This window comes from Nymphaea colorata, chromosome 14 (assembly GCF_008831285.2).
Source record: "Nymphaea colorata isolate Beijing-Zhang1983 chromosome 14, ASM883128v2, whole genome shotgun sequence".
NCBI lineage: Eukaryota > Viridiplantae > Streptophyta > Magnoliopsida > Nymphaeales > Nymphaeaceae > Nymphaea > Nymphaea colorata.
The window spans coordinates 6,367,570-6,391,331 of record NC_045151.1 but is presented as its reverse complement, the minus strand read 5'-3'; the positions used below and the strand labels follow the sequence as shown (position 1 = coordinate 6,391,331).

At 37.1% G+C, this 23,762-nt stretch overlaps 1 protein-coding gene across 1 annotated transcript; it reads right to left on the bottom strand.

Moving 5' to 3' along the window:
• Positions 1-18,731: 18,731 nt before the first annotated feature.
• Positions 18,732-22,600, bottom strand: LOC116267741 (photosystem II 10 kDa polypeptide, chloroplastic). Its single transcript, XM_031649618.2, has 5 exons — positions 22,345-22,600; positions 21,449-21,507; positions 20,542-20,597; positions 19,415-19,467; positions 18,732-18,995 (listed from the first exon to the last, which is right to left on the bottom strand). The coding sequence occupies exons 1-5, from the start codon at positions 22,505-22,507 to the stop codon at positions 18,901-18,903; spliced, it is 426 nt and encodes a 141-aa protein (XP_031505478.1). The 5' UTR covers positions 22,508-22,600; the 3' UTR covers positions 18,732-18,900.
• Positions 22,601-23,762: the final 1,162 nt, after the last annotated feature.

The window sequence follows — 23,762 nt, the reverse complement described above, 5'->3', positions numbered from 1 at the left end:
AAAAGATTAGACATAGCAATAATAAAAGCAAGATACTTTTGGGTGTAACTAGTTAAAATTTTTGAAATGTCAATCTTTCTATTTTACATTCCTATTCTTTTGAACATAACATTCTATTACTACATTAGCATATCACTGTCACTTCATATGAGCTTAAGGGCAACATAAATGTTGATGTTTCTTTCTATTGAAATTTTTCTCAATTAAAACTTACTATCTCACTTTGGTGACACTAAACACAATTTAATAAAGTCCTACCATTTTTAATATCGACGATTGATTTTTTCTAATATCATGCTTAATAAGGAACTACGTATAAAATTATTCATTTCATACAAGACATAGCATAAAATAAATAAACTATATCCATGAAAATCATTTATGCATCTTAAAATTTTATGTTAATTAGAGTGTCCCAATTTTCCTTTCAAATGCTTTAAAATTACTACCAAATTAACTAAAGATGAAAGTGAACCACCTCTGTATCGGTCTAAGGAGCCGTACAGGTTCATAAAATTCCACAAACCAGCCACATAATGGGTTGGAACGGTCCTGCATCAGTAAAAACTGCACTAAATCAGTTGGTATAGGCTCGGAACCAGTCAGAAAACCTCATGAACCAGTTCGAAGGTGGCCCTAACTGGTTTCAAAATAAACGTACTAAAAAAAACTTAGCACCTGTAAGAAAACCGTCAACAACCATCTCTTTTCGAAACCTCTCTTTCCCTCTCCTTTTGTCTTGCGCAAAAACGGACCACTGGTGGCCATTGATGGTGATTCAACATCCCATCTAATGGCCTCGCTCCCCTCAGCCATCCCTAGAAAGTAGCAATTTTTCGACAAGGTTGGATAGCAACTGAGCAACTGGGTTTTCCATTGGTTTGAAAAGAAAATCATCATGAAGTCAATCGAACGGGTGCCTACAACAGCCACGTGTCGCCGAAAAAACATCATATGTCAGCAACCCAAGATTTTATCAGTAACTGAATCCAAATAAACAACTTTATCATTACAAATGCAGAACACAATGTCTGATTGAGGCATACATCATACGTAAGAAGAGTTTCATTAAAAACTCCTTGGGGTTTCAAAGAGAAAATACAACGGGTCATTGGCGTACGCAGCAATGCTGGCAACCCAAACCATCCACTGTCGTCCTACCTAATGGCAGCCAACCCATCCGTCTGCACTCCACAACAGGTGATGCATAGGTAAGGCCGTCCTCCCTTTTTTTACTGGGTTGTGAGTCGTCGGAGATTGCCGAATGCCGGTGACCCAAGGTAGAGGTCTGTTCGGCCGGCCTCTGCACTGCCCAAGAGCGGAGACTCAAGACTGGTTAGGCCCATCCCTGGTGAATGATGGTCGCCTTGTTCCATGGCTAGATGTTGATGAACCATTCGGTAGAGTCGATGACCATCATGATGGTCGTCCCTACCACAAGCCATGACAGGTACAACCTACTAACGCAGGGCTGGGCCATTACTGAGCCACTCTTTTGCCAGAAAGAAGGAAAGTGGAGAGTCCCATGTGCAAGGAAATCACTCAATGCGTCTCCCACCTACCGACGGTGATTAACAGACATGGGCTATCTGACGGTAGCACTCTGCCTAAAGGGGAAAAGGGCACGACTCTTCTCCATAGCATGGTCTACAATGCATCATGATAGAAGCTAGGAAAACATGCACAAGGAGAAGGGTCTATGGGCCCATAGCTTATTTGCACTATTACTTAACAATTGATGGAATAGATGCACAAAATCGACAAAAACTTTCTTGGTGCAAGAGGAGGAGAGGTTGAACCTGCATTAACAACCACTGACTGAACATCGATGGCTGTCACATGGGCATATGCTCCTACAGTAGTGGAAGGTGTTGGGCGTCTCTCCTCAACCATCGACACACTTGATGAGGTTGGACAGGGTAAAGACAAAGGCTGAGAGGGACCACGTTTACCCAAATCGGTAGTGTTTTGCCGTTACACTTCTCTCCTCATTACAAACACTTTCTTGTTTATAGAGAGTTTGGTTGGTTAATTCCTATATGTCATCGATACATGCCAACTGTGGTGGGTTTACCCCAACAGGAGGGAGATGCAGAATCGAAGAAGACATTAGCTTTTCAAATTCAGTAATACAAGAAATGCTGTGACTGTACTAGGGATAAGAAACACTGATACATAAGGTGTTACCAACATAACTCCATATTCACAGGCTCTTCTCATTTTTTACTTTGCCCAGCTTCCTCTCCCCATTAGTTCTCCTCTCTAGGGGCGTCAGCTTTGACTTCATTGGCTTCTTCTCATATGATAGTTTCTCGCATCAGTTTGAGCTTCGACTTTTCCGTCTTCCTCTCCCACTGTGTTCATCTGAACTAGCACGAGTTTCGTCTTCAGTTGATCCCTCTCCCATTGATGTGACCCATTCTCAAGAGAACTCATCTATTTCAAAAAAGTTTCGGTAGAAATAATAAAACAATTAGAATGAAAAAAAAACTGTTTTTTCTCATTTTTTAGAACTCCAAAATAAATTATTTCATTTTTTGCAGTTTTATCAGATTTTTTGTTGTTATTTTTACATTACTTTTACTTCAAATTTTAAAGTGTACCTTAAGGTATTTGTCTTCATTTTTGTCATTCCTAAATCAACATTTCGTCATTTTATCAAGTGATTATTTTTTTTTTGTTTTTAGCTATTGACTTTATTTTTTCCTAATTTTTAGAATTTTTTTTCTTAAAAAGTTGCTTTTTTTTTTTTGAAATTTTCAGCTTTGCTGAAAATACCAGAGAAAAACTTCGTCAGAACCCGTCAGAGATATTTGTGACGATGGCTTGCCCTTCACCAATTCGGTAGCTCCCCCTCCTCATCGATGTTCCCCTTAGTCAACATGAACTTTGATTGCTAGACTCTTCTCCCTTTGTTGCAACCTTCAGCATTGCCAGCTTCATCTCTATCGATATCCTTTCCATTTACGTTTTTATTTTTCTTTTCTTATTTGAGTTTTATTTTTGAAATTACCCTGGGTGTCCGAAAGGATCATGGTCAAGGCATTGATCCTTTTGAATAACAATTCTATAAATAAATCCCTAAAATATATTTTTGCACTATAGGGGAAGTGTCTACAAATATGCATCATGCATGTCGACCCTGTTGTGTTTTCATTGGGATCTAATTGTTCATTTATTAGTTGTTCTGTTGAACACGATTTTACTTGCTCACGAGAACACTTGATTGTCATGTAATTAAAATTTGTCATCTATTTAATGGTTTTATGTTTTGTTTCTCTTTTGATTGAAACTCTGACATAACGATAATAAAACACTTAAATGTGGAGTTGACGTTGCCCTTGATTTTTTTTCTGATTCTTAACCTCCAACTGCTTCTTCTTATTTACTGCACTAGAACTATTGTTTTCCATCAACTACTTCATGCAGGAAAACCGAACAGAAAATCTCCACCATGTCATGCTACCAACTATACAAAACTGGGAAATTTCCTGTCTATTTTTTCTTCAATACGAGGGAATAGAGAGGAAGCAGTTCTGGTTTTTGGACAGCAGATACATATCTAATAAAAAATTTTGATTTCTTCTTTGGTCTTCCTAATTGAAACCTGAATGGGTGGACAATATTTTTTTTAGGCTTACATGTTTTGGGGTTAAATGTTAGTCTGTATACGTCTTAGCCAAAGCTTACAGGTTTTCCAACTCCTTCATTTGCATTAATTAACATTTTTCAGAAGCAAACCCTGCTGGTGGATAGGCCTCCCACCAATTTATTATAATAAATATAAAAAATTACTATACATCAAGGCAAAAAGGAACCACTTAGGAGCAAACCAGGATTTACAAATCAGTAGGCATAGCAACAATGTCCCGGGGTTGATTCAAAGAGTAGAACCTCTGTGGCTGACATTTCTAATATGGGGAAGGTTGAGGTGGTGGTCTGCTCTGTTCACTAGCAAGCTTCTTAACCTCCCAAGCCAAAACTTCTTGTTAGAAATGAGGAAAATGTTCATGTCATTGTCATCCACCAAAGGTTGCAAATTTCCTTCAAGATAAAAATTCAGCCAAGTTTTCGCTTTGCCCACACCACCTGAAACCAAACTCAGTATTACCACTAGTTCCTAACATGATTCCAAAGGAAATCTCTTTTATAGGAGGACAACTCCTTGTCGCTAACTACATGCACATGTCTTTCTCTTGATTTACAAGCTACTCATCGACAATGCATTTTGATCTGAGCCATGAACCCGTTTGGTGGTCTCTAGTGCCCTACCTAACTATAAGAGAGGAAATCTCAACATAAGTAGACCCAATCCGAATGGTGAAGTTCCCAAGTTGGATAGTCCCCCACATTGTGCAAATCTAGCATCACTAGCCATCCACAGTTTCCATCTGACAGTATGGAAGCATATTTTACCACAATTCATAAACCACCCATGCTTAAAGCTCATGGTGAACTACCACTTGAGCTCAGATATGAAAGGCTGGTAGGGAATTCTCTTCTTACTGAACTTGCTCATGATAGACTTCCACACCTTCACAGCTCTACGACAATTGAATAGAACATGCTGAGCCTCTTCTTCTTGTTTCCAATAGAGGTAGCATCTGTTAGCTAAGAAATGATCCTTAGCTTTGATATAGTCATGAGTGACCAGTCTTCCTTAGCAACGTTGCAAAACCAAGTGGCATAAGGGGTACTATCTTTGTGCCAAACCCAATTCCTCCAACCCTCTTCTAGGCTCTTGTGTTGAACCATCTGAAGTATGTGGCATAATCTCACATGCTCAATTGGCTGACCCTGAACCAACAATTGGACAAGAGTAGCATGGGTGGTAGAGGATCTGGACTCACTCAAGAAATCTCTGAATCTTCCCATGCCATCTAAGGGAAACATCAATGATGTCATGAAGAGAGCATCAAAGCAAACCTTGAAAGTGGGGTTACTATTCTTCATTAATGAGATATTTCAGACAAATGGAAGACCAATTAACAAACCAAAAGTTGATTATACTCAATTAAATCCTGAGTGGGCTTTCATCCTTCCATAATTCCCTTCATGATCCAATAGGCATTTTTCACATATCTCTAGGTCCATAATGAATGATCACTGAAGTACTTATAGTAGATAAAACTTTGACCGATCTTCCTTCTTGCAACAAATTTGCAGGGAAAGAAGTGCACTGACCACTTTGCTTAGCATATGAATATCTAATAATCTCATCCCCCCCCCCCCTTCCTTGTTGGGCTTGCACACAATAAATGGTTACCTTTAGTGTCATGTAATGATCCCATAGAATTTTGCCATTAGGGATTTAATTTTATTAAGAACCACAGAAAAAAGATTAGGGATAACTATCCAATGCCTTGTGATGCTGAAGAGAACATGCTTGAGTGAACAAACTGCTAGAATAAGCAAGCAGTTTGGTCTTCCATCCTACTAGGTACATGTTAACTTTAGATGACAACTCCTCACAGCCATTCAGATTGAGGTTGGCATAAGAGATAGGGAGGCCAAGATATCAAGTTGGAAGATCACCCACTTTCTAATCTAGAACTAATGTTATCCTGTTTAGGAGGTGCTCATCCAAATCGAAAGGAATGATCATGGATTTATGGTGGTTGATTCTCAGACTGGCATGAGAAAATAGACTACCTAAAGATTAGCAATCTTGTGGATAGAAAAAACATCATCTTAAAAAAAAAAAAAAAGCATACCTGGACATAAAAAACAAGGGAGGGAGGTTTTTTTTACATCACAACATGTAGCTGTATGTCTAGACATCATCTCCATAACAACAATGAATAGATAGGGCAAGACAGAATCTCCTTGCCAAGAGCCCGTTTGAGAACAAAGAAATTCCTAATTCCACATTTATCATAACTAATACAAAAGTAGAGGAAAGATAAGTGAGGATCCTATCCACCCAACTGCTCTCAACTCCTTGCCAAGAGCCCGTTTGAGAACAAAGAAATTCCTAATTCCACATTTATCATAACTAATACAAAAGTAGAGGAAAGATAAGTGAGGATCCTATCCACCCAACTGCTCTCAAAACGTAAATGAAGAAGGGCCCTTTGAAATAACATCTAGTTCACTATGTCGTATACTTTTGAAGAAATATATTTTCAAGCAAACTACCTCTATGTTGGACATATTTATGCTATGGACAATTTCATGAGAAATGATCACATTCTCATAAATGGATCAGTCAATGAGGAAGGTGGCTTGTACAAGAGAGATTATTCTCTTGAGGATCCCTTTCACACGATTGACCATAATCTTAGTAAAGAATTTAAACTGATAGTTGAGTAGAAATGTAGGCTGAAATTCATTGAAAAGTCTAGCACCATAGACTGAAGGATCAAGGTGATGATGGTCGTGTCAACTTTCCTCACAATCCTACCCATATAAAAGAATCCTATAATTGCTTTGTTACATCCTAGCCAAAAATATCTCCATACAATTGCTAAAAAAATGCAGAGAACCTATTAGCACCAAGGGTACTATCTCCATCAAAACTAAAGACTGCAAGTCAAATCTCCTCCTCAAAAACATGTCCATAGAGGGAGAAATTCTCTTCCTGCAATACAATATGACCATCTAGAGCATCTACAAAATGAAAACCATCCATCTCCTCCACTCCAAGCAAGGCCTGGTAAAATCTCTTACCAGCCTCCAAAATCATTTCTTAGTTCTTGAGTGTGGTACCATCCACTTCAATTTCGTATATATAGTTTTTTGATCTGCGACCTTAAACAATGGCTTGGAAGAAGGCAATATTATGGCCACCCTCTTATAACCATATGATTATAGTTCTCAACCTCCACATGCTCCCTTCCACATGTAGGGTGTCCTACAACTCTGCTCTTAACATCCTCTCCAAGCTTTCAGCCAAATCGCCTCCAAAATCTTGGACTTGTTGCATCCTATTTAATTCTCTCTAGAGGTTGGACAGTCTAGCTTTGACTGGACCTAGTTAGTGCTTTTGCCATTTGGCTAAGGCACCTCTAGTAGCCTCCGACTTATTAATCACATGAACCATATGACAACGAAAGAGCCTCCACTAGGAGCATCTCCAATCTGCATGTGAAGAATTAGTAGGCTATGATTAGAAGTGGTATGACGGAGGATTTTGATTCTACTAGTGCTCTCAATGGCTTCTCTCTACAAGTGATTGATGATGCATCAATCTAGTTTACAAAGAAAAAGCCCTTCATTGCTTCTATTATTGGACCATGTGATGCATGTATTTTTTTATTGAAGGATACTCAAACTATATTGGATAAGAAAGAATTGAAAGACTCATAGGAGACCACCAAAGGCTTCCTTTCTATCTTGTCATATCTACCAGTCATAGCATTAAAGTCACCTAAAAGAATACAAGGTAGGGATAAAGTATCAACAAATTTATGCAAGAGAAAAAATTCCTTATATCGGATGATGTGGTTGGGGGAAAGGTAAATATGTAACGTTTGGCTTTGGGGCGGTCGAGCTGGATCAAGGTCCAGACCCGGACCTAAACTCCATCACGTGAAGAGGAGCCCAATGCCGGCTCTTCCTCTTTGTCTCTTCCACTGTTTCGACTGCAACGTAGAGGAGAAGGAGGCAGAAGAAATTGCAGTAGTGGCAGAGGTAAACAACAACAGCGGTGGCGCTTAGGTGAGCCCTCTCTTCTATCTTTTCCTTCTTCGTCACCCTCTACATATCTCTGTCCATCCCACTCTTGTCGTTCTTTGTCGTCTCCCTCTCTGTTCGAGTTCTCTGTTTAGTCCCTCTCTCTCTCTACTGTCAGCTCTTCTCATTCACAGCCATACTTGAAAGCAAAGCTACTACTGCAAACTGAAGGTAGCTGCAATCTATTGATGATTATGGCGATCTTCACTTCTCACTCTCATTGTCCTCTGTTCACACTCTATTCCATGTATGTGTCAAAATCAGTCGAACCAGGTCCCTCACTGTCACAACAGACCTCACTTTTGGTCTCTTTTTTGCTAATTCTCACCCTATTTAATGTTGTTTTGGTCGAATTGCTACTTGGAGAACACGTCTTTCCCTTCATAACAAGGAATAAAAGGCATTGGAGGCGAAGACAACATATAATTTTAGCTGTTTGGGGATCAATTGAGTACTTGAGGTGGCTGTTGAGAACACTCCAATAGTTAAGACTCTAGACTGGGGTGAGAGAGGCCTAATCGAGCCTAAATTATCTAATATTTTCTACTAGTGCATGTATAATTATTGTTTAAGCATGTTAGACTTAAGATTGAATGTTTTATAATGCACGTTAGCGACTTTGCTATTTTGAAGAAGGTCTATGACTGTTATGGAGGGTCGATGATTTATGCATATGATTATCTTTTTAGCATGATGAGACTAATAATTGAAGCGGTTAGGAAGCATATTAAAATTTTGATGTTTTGGAGAAGGTGTATTGCCATTTTAGTGAACTCGTGACAAATGCTATTGTTGATGTGCATACTACGTCACTTGTTGGGAAAGAGATTTATTGGAGGGTTTTATTGATCGATACTACCCGTTGGCACTCTCTTGAAGCTATGATATATGTCTCAATGATTATATTTCATACTTGTATACATTGTAAAGCGAAGCAAGTAGAGAACTTATTGCTTGATTATGCTTTCAGGTACACCAGGCACGCCGAGTAGACCTTGAGTGACAATATTCGATGCTAGAGGCATTTTGGGTATTTTGGCGACGTGTGACAAGTATGCATTTTTTACAGATCCCTACTTGGTGCCAACTTTAGAATGTGTCTTTCAGGATTGTTGGATCTTGTAATTGTATTGTGATTGAATGAATGTATACATGTGATTGAATGATTATGAGATTGGTTTTGTTTTTAAAATTACTACGCAATTGCATATACATACTAGCAATTATAATTGCTCAGGGCAAATTAGGTGGGGTATCGAGTCGAATATCTCTTTAACCTTGATTGTGCACTATAAAGCATCTTATAATTATACTTGTATAGGACAGGTACTAACCAATCATAAATCGAGACTACTCTTTGTGATTTGGCTAAGTTTTGTAAGATGTGATTGATGTGTTTGATTGATGTAAATGTTGTAATATTTTTTCTGTGCATTGTCGTGGGCATGATACAATTGAATGAATTTGAAGGGTAGTTGTACATGTAAAGTTATGACGGCTAGCTAAGAGTATTAACTATATGTGTAGCCCTCGTGTGGTGGCATTTGGAGGTATGGGTGCACTCGTGAAGTGAACCAACCTCATGTGCTAGCTGGTCATTTTGTGAATGTGTTTTTAGAATGATAAGTTAAGAAAGAATAATAGATGAGAGACCAGTGGGTTATGACAATGTGTTTGAGAGATGTCCCGCCCTCGCCACTGGTGTCGTCTGTTCGGAGCGCAAGCAGTGCAAGGCCCCAAGGTATCGTTGTGTGATGTGCCTGGAGCGTTGAGCTCCCACCTTCCCAACCTGGGTGTCCTATAAAAGGCTAAGCAACTCCATGTGGAATTCACGCATCCATAGACGAGTGCTCTACTTCTGCAATGTGAATGGATATGTATCATTTCAGGAGGTTGTCTCCCAACTATAGGTTGCCCGTGGTGTGCATGAATTGTATGTGAATGAAGTGAATATGATTGAAGTGAATGTGATTATTAAATGTGGTAATTGTGGCCACTGAGTGGTCTCTACAAGTCATGTGACTGCATACTTCTATCATGACATGATAGTGTTTTATTTTCGTATTTATTATATCTCATATTTGAGTCCCTCACCTTAGAGGGTTAGGTATGTATCTGGTTTGTTGCCACACTATAAAGGCTAAGCCTTCTGTTGTTTACTTCTTCAGGTTTTGGGGAACCCGGAGCAGCAGGTTGATCAAATGGCTCAACTTATATCCTATTGGAGAGATTTTGGATGTATTGTAGTGTCGACGCATCATGTTTTGGTCTCTATGATGTCTTGTTTTTGTTAAGCATCAATGTTGTGGTTTGGGATATTTTTGTCATATGTGTTATTGAGAAATATGAAGTGACTTTGTATAAATTGAATTTATTATATAATGAAATGTTTGCTCCATTGTCTCTTCATGTGCATAGCTCCTTTTGAATCATTGTGTCATCGCACATTGTTTGAGGTTCAAAGTATTGGGGTGTGACAAAATACCTCCAACCACAAAACAAACATCATAAGAACACATTTTGCAATGTACAAAAAACTAATAATGTCTAAAAAAAGGAGAGAGACAACCAACCTATCTGGTCTCCAAACAGCTACAATTCTGGCAAACTCCAATTAAAAAAATTGCATTTGACTCGAAAAAAAAATCAATAAGACTTCTACTCCAACAAGAGAACATCTCATCAGTCAACAAAATATCCAAGATGAATGCTAAGGACAAATTTTTAGAGGTCATTAACTCTTGATATATTGAATTCCTCACTAGACCTCTAACATTTCAAGCCAAGGCATTTATCAAGTGACTGTATATGGTCTTCGTTAATGGGAACTAAGGAGGAATGAAATGCCTAACTCTCCTCACCCATGCTAGTAATAGAGGGTGATGGAGCAGCCACTCGCTTCCTCTTCCTTGGTGGGCTGCCATTAGTTGGCTCTGCATAGACCTCATTAGTGACTTCCTCACTAGCGATAGTAGCATGTGCCATTCTCCAACCTGCCAATCCTCTGGGGCACTGACCTTACTACCACTTTGGCCATTCTCATTTGCACCTTCATTGAATTCCTTCCCGACTCCTTGCTGCTCCCCAGAACCCGTCTTGAAGGAGAAACCAAGACGAGAATTTATTGCTAGACTAGGTTGGAGGGGTCCCCAGCAAATGGCTGCATTGTTTGGATCTTCACCCTATCAACTGGAGACTCTGTCTTCAAACGATTCCTTCTCCAGCCACTAGGCCCACCTCCAGGCCGAAGTTTTGTTGGAATCCACGATGACTTTCTGCTTGTCATAGAGGCCACTGGGCGGTGGCCTTGCCGGTTTGTTGTTGAAATGGCCAACAGCCATTTTCTCAACATTTTGGCTGGTCAGAAGTTGCACTGGAAATGCCTTTAGAGGGTACAAATTTACAGCACACCTCTTGAAAAAGCATAATCAACTCTCATACGTGACTGAGTAGACCACAATCTTGTCTTTGCTAAGCACTAAGTCCACCTCTAGCTTCAACCTAGCTCTAAAGGGTGTTCCATGCAGATAGGGGCAAATTTGTTGCTCTCCAAGTTCTTTGTAGGAACGGCATCGATGAACTCTCTTTGTAGATCATCAACCACTCCCTTAAAAACCCTATTATAAAAAATTGTTTTTCCAGATTGAGCAGACAGACCTATAGTGGTGGACTTACTATAGGATAAAATGACAAAGGGCTCCCTGGAATCCATCGTTCGCAACCAATGCTCTGCCTTCAATAAACTAGGACTGTTTTTTGTGTAACAGGGAAACCTCAGCTTCTGATTGAATGCGAACAAGAAAGTCTCCTTCGCCTATGGATGGGCCAAGTTTTTTTTTTGCAGTTATTTAATATGTGTGAGTATACCTATAAGCTTGTATACTACCATTCATTGTATCTCTCTCTCTCTCTCTCTCACACACACACACACATGTATATAATGAATTGATAAATTCAAACAAATATTAGGGCCACTTAAAAATGCCAATTATGTCATAAGGAGGCATAATTATGGCAAAGTAAATGAGATTATTAATATATGCATGAACAGACCTAGTAATTGAAAATGTTAAATGAGACATTAAAGAGGATTATGGGTTACTGAGGAGACATCCTTAGGAAATTCATAATGAAGGATTGCTAAAATATATTGGGTTTATTTAACTCTACACTACAGCCTTTTAGATTACCGTTTACTGCACCCATAGAGAGATGGTCCCAACAACAAAAAAAATTGGAGAAAAGAAAGAGATAATTCCCCATTTTCCTGCACCTCTGGTTGGGATAAGAAACTAGTAATAGCTGGTCTACTTTTTTTATCATCCCATCTTTTGAGAACCTAAGAAATAGAGGAGCTGCCAATTGAAACCAAGAGTTGTTCTAATCAGAAATAACTCTAGTAAGTGTTATATGGTTTTCTTGATAACCAATCAGTACATAGATCTATTTATATATATCCATATATATGTATGTAAGCATTTATATAAGTATGTAGATTCTTACTTGAAGAGACAAGTTGTGATCTACAATATATATATATATATATATATATATATCAAAGGAATTATAGTGGGCAGTTGATAATTCTACAAGCAAACTGAATTGGATTCAACTTTGAAGGTCTAGGACAGAAGCATGAAGTTCTCATATATTTTGATGTGAATATGAATGTACAAGTAAATATTGTGCATATAGATGTATGTATATATTTATGTTCATACTAGTATATATTCAAGAACATGTAGATATACAGCATGTCTTTACAGTTGTTGCAAGGTCCACAATATTTACATTGCAACAATGCTTGTTGGTAGGAAGGTAGTAACCATATTTAAGAAATTTTCTAAGAATTTTCAAATTGATTGTATTTGGAAATGTTCCAAAATATTGGCATCAATGTTGTCTTTGTGTGTTTTGTTATGGTTATATATATATATATATATATATATATATATATATATATATATATATATATATATATATATATATATATATATATATATAGACAAATGTTAAGAATGACGCCATGCATCACATTAAAATTGTATGGAGCTAGACATGTTTGCATGTTTTGTGAAAATTAGGATCGGATCAGATTATAGGAATCTCTAGGATTTCAAGAATGAGTATGATGCTAATGAAAATTATTCAAAAAAAAAAAAAACGGTGGGACGACTGCATTGAATATGTTTGACATTCCAAATTTCCATACACACTATAAAGAATCCATTTACGTTCAATTCTATACAGCAAAAATTTTTAAAAGCAATCTCATGTTTTACAACTGCATATATATAAATATAAATATAAATAAATAAATATGTGTGTGTGTGTGGGGGGGGGGGGGGGTGTGGGTGGGTGGGTGGGTGTGTTTCATGACAAGTTATTTGAAATGAAAATGTATGGTATATGAGAATGTCTGAATGTATGTAGTTCAAACTGAGTTTAGGACTCCCACTGGTTTGCTTTATTGAGTAAGAAGGCCACATAGAAGTAGCTTTGTATGCAGTACCAACAAATTGAGCATGAAAAAAAAAACTACTGTTTGCTTGTTAGTACTCTTTATCAATATATTTATTTTAGATGCAAGGCAGTCTTAACATTCAGAAATCTATAACAGGACAGCAGCACCTTATATAACTAAGATAACAAATTCATCTAAAAGTAAGTATTGCATATGTTGGTCTTACCTTGAGGGAACTTACCAAATTAGTGCAAATTGATCATTGACATGATAAGACATAGGGGTGGCATGTTGTCCTTTGTAGATCATGTTGGGTTTGAAATATATATATATATATATATATATATATATATATATATATATATATATATATATATATATATATATAACTGTTTATATATTTATGTGTGGGAGTATGGTTATGTTCAATGTTGAAACAATGTTTATGTTGTTACAAGCAATTATTGTGTGGTATAAAGCCATGGATCTACACAAGATTAACAGTAGGAAGAGGAATATGAAAGAAAAGTCATTAAATTTGAAGCAAGAACTGATCAACTTCAGTACTATGCCTGAAGCAGTTGAAGGAAATAAGAGGAATGAAACCCAAAAATAGAAACTTGTTTACATATCATGAATTCCATGGGAAGGCTCGTCGTTCCTACTGAAGTAAAAATGAAGGATCAAAGATGGCTACAAGGCATAGCTAAAGAGAAGGATAAAGCAAAGAGAAGCAAAAAAGTGAGTAGAACTAGAAATTTGCAACCTTTCAGAGATGGGTACTCAATAATATATATATATATATATATATATATATATATATATATATTATACACACACACGTGTGCGCACACACACACACAGAGAGAAAATCAATATTAGGAAGTTTGAGTATAGTGGAAGTGCATATCTAGTTTGCTACTATTTTGTAATGGCTTATGTGAAAGTTGTCATTTTTGGGTTTGATTGACTATATTATTTCCATTTTGTTTGGATTGATTAAAATATTTTTCAGGTATGATTGACGAGCTTGCCTACAATTTTTCCTGCAGCTTCTATCACAATCATGTACAAATCGCCTTAGAATACAAAATATATATGTATTGGTTATTGCAGCAATTCCATGAATATTTCTATTTGCTATATTTACCACATTCCTGCTCTCCTATGAGTTTGCTTCAAGTTTTGTTTCCTTTGTGGTAGAAAACTTTATTGATGACATGATCCTAGATTAACATATGGAGGAAGAATTTTATGATGTTGAGAATATCATGACTAGGCAATGCTTTTGGTTTCACCAATCAAACCTCTGTAGAAGTTTAGTAGGAAGAGCAATGAGAGGAAGCCCTAATGCCCTATAAGAACTTAACATGTCACAAAAGGAGCATTGAATGATGGGCTTGGGGAAAGTGTAGTCGGTCCTTTGTGTTTGTATTCAAGAACATCAGATGGGCATAAAGCTTGACTGTGTTTGTCCTGCAAAGTTATGTAACATATAAATTTTGTCTCGCCATGTTAGAGAAACTTTTTGGGCTTGAGCAAGTAAGTTTGTAGGATGTTCTATACCTAGTACCATAAGGCCAACTGGCCTGGATGCTATCAAACTAAAGCTCACTAAATGAGTTTAGTAAAAAACCCGATAAGGCTTTACATTGCATAAGACAAAATTATATATAACATCAAAGCTTAGAGCTTCATAGTAGTCTTTAGGGAGGTGAGTTATTTTCCCAAAAGCTGAAGGTTGGTTAAACTTTAAAATAAAAAGTAAGAGTAAAAAAAATGGTAAAAGCAAAAGATGAAATTGACTACTAAGAGATGAACATCAAAATGGCTAAACTCCTAAGCATAGAATGCATTGATCTTTTGTAAATGTGCAATCCAATTTGCTCCTTTTCTATGGTTTTTTATAAAGTTGAAAATAGTTACTTTATGTTACATTCAGGAAATGAAGCGAATTTCATCTCATAGATTCAAGGAGATAGTGAGAAACCAATCTTGGCTACTGGATAAATACAGTTGGAAGATGACAGTCATGTCTCTTTCACACTATAAGCACTAAAAGCTTATGTGATTTTTTTTTTTAAATTTAAAAAAAAAATCCTTTTGGAAAGTGATTTGACATTTAATGTTACGTCCTAGCTTTTGGGCATACAGGTACCATAATCCCCTTTAGGATTTGAAACATGTCCTCCCCTTCACTTCCATATTGTTTTACTATTTTAACGATGATTTAGTCATGATCTAGCTTCAGCTTTTGAACAATGGCAACACACTCTTTGATGTTTTGGTCCTAACATTGAAAGTAGGGAGGTGAACCAACTAGGACAGGGTTTAAGTATTTTGGCTTTTTAATTGTGCCAACTCAATCTAATTTTTTTTATGTGTTTAAATTTATTTCTTGAGCCAACAAACTAATGCATGAGCTGCACACTAATAGTTGAATTTCAATTTCTAAATTTTCTCCTTTCTATAAGGAGATGGTTAATTGGAAGAATCACATTGTCAATTGCCCATAAATATTTACAAGTTCCTTACACATCAAGAAAAATCTATGTTGTCAAAAAAATGCTTTTCTGAGCATGCGTGAAATCACATCTTAACGGTTTTTAAAGTCAAGCCTTTTCCACTTTGTACGGTCCTATGTATGCATGACAACATATCCCTCCTTAAATTCAGGCCTTCTTCAGCTTTAAATATCTAAATTTTGAAGGTCATCTGAAAATAAATTATGTTTGGCTTTGAACTATATTCAAAGTTATGGAATTAATTTTTCTTTACTTTTGTTGTTCAACTAAGTGGACTAGGACTTATTAACCTAACAAATCTTATCCAAACTAAAGATGGCGAGTTGACCGTACTTAAGTTTGGTAAACATTTGTTGTTTTCATTGTGAATATTTAAATGAGCTTATATTCTTTGTTAAATACATAAACTAACAAAGCAAGTATATTTGAAAATGGGAACCATTTTCAATCCTCTTTGCCTTTATGGTTAGATATTCCTTTCAATGACTAAATGTGTTTATCAATTCAAATGTCCATTTGACTTTTTAACTAACATGATAGAAAAGTCCTAGTTCTAGCTCATGGAACAATGCCCCTTTTGTTGTTTTCATTGTGAATATTTAAATGAGCTTATTTATATTCTTTAGTAAATACATAAACTCACAAAGCAAGTGTATTTGGAAATGGGAACCATTTTCAAACCTCTCTGCCTTTATGGTTAGATATTCCTTTCAATGTCTAAATGTGTTTATCAATTCAAATGTCCATTTGACTTTTTAACTAACATGATAGAAAAGTCCTATTTCTAGCTCATGGAACAATGCCCCTTTTGTTGTTTTCATTGTGAATATTTAAATGAGTTAATTTATATTCTTTACTAAATACATAAACTCACAAAGCAAGTGTATTTGGAAATGGGAACCATTTTCAAACCTCTTTGCCTTTATGGTTAGATATTCCTTTCAATGTCTAAATGTGTTTATCAATTCAAATGTCCATTTGACTTTTTAACTAACATGATAAAAAAGTCCTAGTGAACAATGCCCCTTGTGTTTCTCTTTAGACCATTATATGCCCATGTATGAAAGTGGACATTGCTAACATTATATTATTCTTCTTTGTGTTATCTTGCAACCTCATACTATTGAGGGACTTCACTGAAGAACATGCGGATGATGGATTTGTTTCAACTATTGACCTCTTCAAGAAGGTGCACATTGTTGAACTACAAGTTGTACTGTCCATGGGATCTACTTTTTGGTTGAGGAGCCTGCAATGCATGACAAAATATATGATATTCTAGTCGCATCGGTGAAGCTGCAAAACTCATAGCATGTTTTTGTACAAGTACATGGATGTAGCAGGTGGTTTTGTCCGTGTATATGTTGCAACTGGTTTACATCATATTTGATAGCACACATGGCATACATGGTGTGGATGGTGCGTCAATTGCTAAAAGCTCATACATGAGCTATACAAAATCTAGTAATGATAATGATATGAGCTATATCAACTCTAAGGTAGTTTCATGTAAACTAAAAGTTAAGAAAAGTGTGTCAAGCTGCCTCAATGATAAAGATCTGAATCCAACAATTAAGGATTATATCCTTATTAAAAAAGGAAATTAGAGAGTGCATGTAAACTGAAAATTGCAAAATTCAATGTAAGACAGATGATTGAAGAGAAAAGGGCTGAGTGAGAAAGCGCCTTTTGAGAGTAGATGTAGGTCTTTTCATAGACCGAACCACTTGCAACCTTGCATTTTTTTTGTGCCTTGATTCCTTTATTTCTCTCTTCTATGAGATCATTTAATATTTACCTCAAATAATCACATTTAAAGATATATATGTTGAGTTGCTGAACTTGTGTTGGTCATCCACATCACTGGCTGTAGTTGTAGCTAACTATTTTAAAAGGCCTAGGTGATGACATGTGAGCTTGTGATGATCAATAATTAATTGTCAAGGAAAACACTTATCAAATTGAGGATTTTGTACTAAGGGCAAATGGAAGGTCATAGGTAGGTTCTTAAATTTCAGTATTTGTTGGACGACATTCAATGAAAGTTGTTATTAAAGCATGATATGAAGTTTTATCTCTAATTGCATGGTCCTAGAGAATCATGTTTCAACATTTTCTTCTCACTTTGTAGCATAAGACTCATTATGTTGGCAGAGTACAGTCCATGTGAGCTGCACATTTTTTGTTATTGATTCAAGTGGAATGTTTGTTTTTGAGAAAATCTGATTTCTGCAGTCTGAAAATTTGATCCTTAGACACAAATATTGGACTTCCTCAAAAATGTGTGCAAGTTTCTCTGAGGGGCTTGGTTAACTAGCTTCATTTTTTGTTTCCTACTATCATTTGCATTTTCTGCTTGCAAGCTTTCAATGGTATCATTACTTTTTGGGCTATTCTTTCACTATGAATTGTAAGACAGTTTTGCATGTTGATGTTGTTCTTGAGGGGTGTGAGATAGTGGAGCTGTTGTAACAAACAAAGCAGACCAAGGTTTAGATTTTGATTGTAGTTTGTATTCCAAATTGTATTAGAGATTTATAAAGATTATGAAAGCACGATCGTAGCAAATATATTTATGTATGTGTTTGTGTGTGAAACAAAAGCAACAATAGTTACAATAGTAATGGATTTTTCGTAGATAAGATGCAAGCAAAGGCGGAACCACCAATGGGCTAGCCCTTCAAGGTTTCCTTATTTTCAAATTAATACCTTTAAATATTTGCTATGTTATGTATATGAGTGCCCCTTCTTATATGAAAATCTATGAAGAGTGCCTCTTCTAGAATTTTTTCTGGCTCTTCCACTGCATGCAAGCATTATGATTGTTGCAAGTAACAACACCATTGAAACCATAGCTAGTAGCCAAGTCAAACCGTGTGCCATAGTTGCAACGACCAGAGCCTAAACTGTCGTTGAAAGTCAATTGCCACCATAACTACCACCACAGCTGATGCAGTTAACCATCAAAGTTGACACCATGGCTAAAAGTACTTTCATCCTTGGTTTTCAGGTCTCTAGCCATGGTTAATTTTGTGGCTGAAGATCTATCTTTTGTTGTAATGCCAAGCTAATCAACCAAGTCCATTTTATAGCACTACACGGGAATTACATATGCATACACATGGAACTAGCTAAAGGATATCATCTTAAATGTATACCATACACTTAAAGTGATGACAAAAGACATTGAGCATGGTAATTTGCATCAAAAGGTGGGCATGGGAGAAGAAAGCATGCTTAAGGAGCCAAAGCACTAGTGTTGTAGACAAGAAGAGCTCCTCCCAAGAGAAGTGCACCAAGAGTGATGGCCCATATGGCTAATCCTGTGGCTCCTGCAACCCATTCATGCAAGCAAAAATGAATATGATATCAGAATGAGAGAGAGTTTGGTTTCAAAGACCAACTTGTATCCATAGATCCTATAGCATGAACACACCAAAAATGACATGGGACATGCGTTCTCTATCTAGGATCATGTGGAGAGTAACATAGAAGGGTTGCAACATGTTTGGAATTAAGACACCACTATGATCTAGTGCTAGACAGCCAAAAGAAGAACAATTTGTCATAAGGCAATCTTGGGAGCCTACATGATCGATTCAGGCGCAATAGTTCACAAAGAAGAAGTTATTGGAATCAAGTAGGACTCTACAGTACGTAGACTGACTGGGGAGGCCAAAAGAAGTCGAAATACATATTTTTGAGTATATAATAAGGAATTATATGCAAGTTAAAGATAGAAAACTCTCACCTCCTGCATAAACGTCGCCACTTGGTGACCATTCATTTGGTGAAAAGATTGGACTGCAGAACAAAGCACTCGACTTTAGAATGTAAAAAAGCAACCAAAGTGTAAATATAATTTCCTTCCTTGCGCATTATTTGGTAAAATCTCATGATTTGTTTTATATAATTATTGTGAATTAAAGCCTTTCATTTTGTAGATAAAAATGTATATATGATCCCATGTCTTTCAATTTTCAAGCCGCTGTAGGTCCTACCTATAGACAGGGTTAGTATTCATGACGTTAAAATACACCAGTATAGATGCGCGAAGATATTTGTGGTATCACCCAATCTTGATTGGCAAAGATATTTTATTTACTGACAGTCAAGCCTTAGGATGTGATATAACTTACATTAAAGTAATTTTCCACTTGAAAAACCCACTTATTGTGTGCCAAGATCACATAATATAGCGCCTACTTTCATCATCCAAAAAGAATTTTCTTTTAAAAAAAAACCTTATTTTTTAGTGAATAATTCGTCCAGCCGAAAATTGAAAAGCTTGAAATGTTACAAAGAGTAAAAGAGTATGATCATCGGCAAATGAACTGTTACATCTCCAGATTCCACAACATCTAACTGCCAAACAAACCTTTTTGTTGATGCCAGTTATATTATGTATGGACGACATGGTGAAAGAATCGAACAAAGCTCCATCTTGTTGGAAGGTTGAGTATCTTATTTATGTGGTAAAAAAGCCAGCAGCCAAAAAAAGATTGAAAAGGAAAAGGACAACAAGGTCTTTGTCACTCTTGCATGTGTACTCAAGATATTTTTTGTTAAGGAGAAGCAATTGAGATGCATTCTTACAAAGAGAAATCAATATTTTAACAGCATCTTGTCTGCATTTAAGCATACTCTTTAGAGATGTATATAAAAAGAGAAGTTAATATTTTAACACAGTCTTGTTTGCGTTACTGTTTTTCAATTTGAAGCAGATATCTGATTCTTAAACAAGTTTGAGCATGTGTGCCTAGCAAAATACTTTGGTCTAGACAACGATGCACATGTTTTTAGTACACAAAGATGCATATGGTTTCAGTATTTATGGCTTAATCGGTATAACAAAATCTGAAAAAAATGGCGATATACCTGTATCCATCAACATTGGCACCATACTTGTCAACAAATTGGTAGACTCCCTTTCCCTGCACAAATTTAAATATTCATATCTTTGTTTTACTGTAAATTTTAAGTTTGAAATGCAGACAGATGTAAGAAGCAGAGCACGTAAACTGACAACAACAATCACGAATCCAAATGGGGTTAGCAGCCCCTTGCAGAGTAGTAGTAGTGCAATTCATTGTTTGCCTTGGCGGGTCTCAAAAAGTTCATTCATCTCTCTTATACAATTGGGTGTTTCAAAAGACATAGCATAGCTGGTCGGACTGGTGGGCTGATAAATGTTTAATTGTCATAGACGCTACTCTTTTGGACTATATACAGTGGATGCATGACACTCTATCTAAAAGGTGTCTCACTTCCTACCTAGGTAACGAAGCAGCCACAAACCCCAAAGGGATGAAAAAAAAAGGATGGGCTTTAGCCTCTTATGCAATTAAGGGACAATTACCATAGGCATGGTAAGTTAAGAGTGTCGTAGAAAGGCCTTCCACTGAAGAAGTGGCTTCTTTGCCATGGAAAACAAATTAATTATCAACAATCATGTTTAAATTCTGGTTATACAAGGAAACATGATGCAAAGGTGAAACCATGTGGATGCGGATGTTAAAATTTTGCAAAACGAACATGTCAAATATATCAAAATGATGGGCCAAAATATCATGACGTGGTTGCAGACCCGGTTTACTTTGGGAGCCTTTTATGAGACCCAGCTATTAGATGTCCCAACATTCATATGTTAGTAGGACTCGGATCCGGAGTAGCTGTATGTATACATGAAAAGCCGGATCCATATCAAACTCAAAATGACAAAACAATACCAAACCTGGACATTGGATCTCATGGATATAACTATATATGAATAAACTGTTCTAACCTTTCCCTTTCTTCCTGATGCATCCAGACCGTCCCTCAAACTCATACCTCCATTGATTCCTGCACGCATAAGCAAACTACCAATTAACAACAGTAGTGGGCTTTGAAGTTTTTATTTTTGTATGCACTGTCTCTTGCTTGAATGCGCCTATTATTTGAATCATTGAACGAATTAACATTTTGAAAATTAGGATATCCAGAAGAATTTTCCTATTATGTTTCTCTGAGGCGAAATCCTTTATTGTTTGAGTTGGTGAAACACTATGCAAGATATACAAATTGCAGTTCTTAATCAATTATCTTAAATAAAACTAAAACTAGGCGTTACCTAACATTTCCAATTTGGAGGTCTTAAGTTTCAACTCCTTAACTAAGCATGGACAGAAAGAAATTTGACTTCTGCATAACGTTTTAAATGTGATTATATAGCCTTATTAACATGTTAATATAAATCATCTTCATGACCCTCATGCGCATGACCAGTGGATCCGGCAGTTGAAGCCTAGGTCCACACACTTGAGGAGTCTGCACCCTTTGAAAGAAGCTTTCACAACATACTCGGCTGCCAAGGGTGGAGCCAAGGGGGGCGGCAGGGGCCATGGCCCCCTTCAAATTTTCCAAAAAAAAAAAATTACACGTAATTATCAAAAGTTTTCATCTAGTGTATATAAAAAAAAAATCATGTAATTTTAAAGGGTTCTCATTATATTAAATTTTTGAAAAACTATATTTTAAAATTTTGAAACTATCCTTCATCCTGACTAATGAAAAAATCCAAATTTCACCCCTGCCTGCAACGGCCATGAACACAAAAAGCACGTAGGCACCTACCACACAACACGCAGACTAATTAGAGTCGGATGAACTGATGATGGAGGGGGAGACTAGAAAACTAACCGTATGGAGTGTTGGTCTTGATCTTCTTGCCGCCACTGGCTACGACCCTGAAGGAGGAGGGAGCCCTTGCGAGGGAGGGGAGGCTGCCTGCCCCACTGTTGAGCCTTTGTGAGAGAGGTGAAGGCTTTAGGTTGAGTGAGGGGAGGAGGGACGATGACGCCATTGCCTTCTCTGCTCTGCTCGACTCTGCTCTTACTCTCAGCAACACCTTACCTCTCTTCCTGTATTTCTAGAAGTGGAGAGGGAGAAGGAGGGAACAAGCCTATCAAGGGAGAAAGTATGTGACTGAAATTCGACGAGGAGATGAAGTGGATCTTGCAGTGCCACTTGGAGACACGCCTGTGGTTGTTCGGATATGGTTCTGGGCGAACATTATCCGTGCACGACCATTGGGTTGAACAGCAAGCAACTTGACCGAAATCGAGATAGGGGTGTATTAATTTTCTGATTCTGACCACGTCCTATAGCATATTTCATTTGGCTACCTTTCTCTTTTTGAGAATTTCAGGTCGAGGCCTCACGTTTCTTTCTTACTATAAGGACGATAGATGAACTGAACCTTTCTTGTCCCTCCTTGAAACACTTGCCTGGGGCAAAGTACTCCATTGTTGTTCCAGTGGTGGCCGGAAGTCCCTTATCAAGCCAAAGATGAAGAGAATGAACACCCTTGTCGGATAGAAGCAGCGGCGGAGATCAGAATTTCACACCCGCCTATCTGTTGCTCGGCCAACGGATAGAAGGAATTAAGTGTTCAACAAGTGGTGTTCTCTTTGATCAACAAATGAAAACATGTTAAGACGATAAACGATACTAGAAGATATATGGTCCATCCTTGTGAAGAATGAGAAGCTTAGGCTTTCCCTTCTTCCCCTTGCCCCGCGTGTCTAGGGTTGTGTCACCTTGCACCGGAGGTTGACGCCCATGATAATCAGAGCAGTGATTGGTCAACGATTAACCTTCTACCAATCACTGGTCCATCCAAGCAGCTGCACTAAATTTCTTGAGGCTGCCATTCCATAATCATGACTGGTTATGAAAGGAAAATTTTTTGAAAGAAATAAATTTTTATAATTTAAATGAATGAACGATCTTGTGACTATTCCTTTTTACAAAGAAAAGCAAGTAGCAAACATGTTGAATACTAGTCAAGGTCCTATGCAACTCATAACTCACATATGTGGACTAAATAAATAAAAAAAGGATTATGTGAAACTATGAATTTTCCAATTATCTTCATTAATGTTTCCCAATATGCATGTGTAACATTACTTTTTCACTGCAATATTTTTTTTTTTTTTTTGGTTTTTGGACTCCAAGGCCGTTGGCAATTCATATATCCCAGTAATTGAAAAACCATTTAGGTAAATTCCTTGATCATGTAAATGCCAACATTTGAGGTCTTTGACATGTGACTTCAC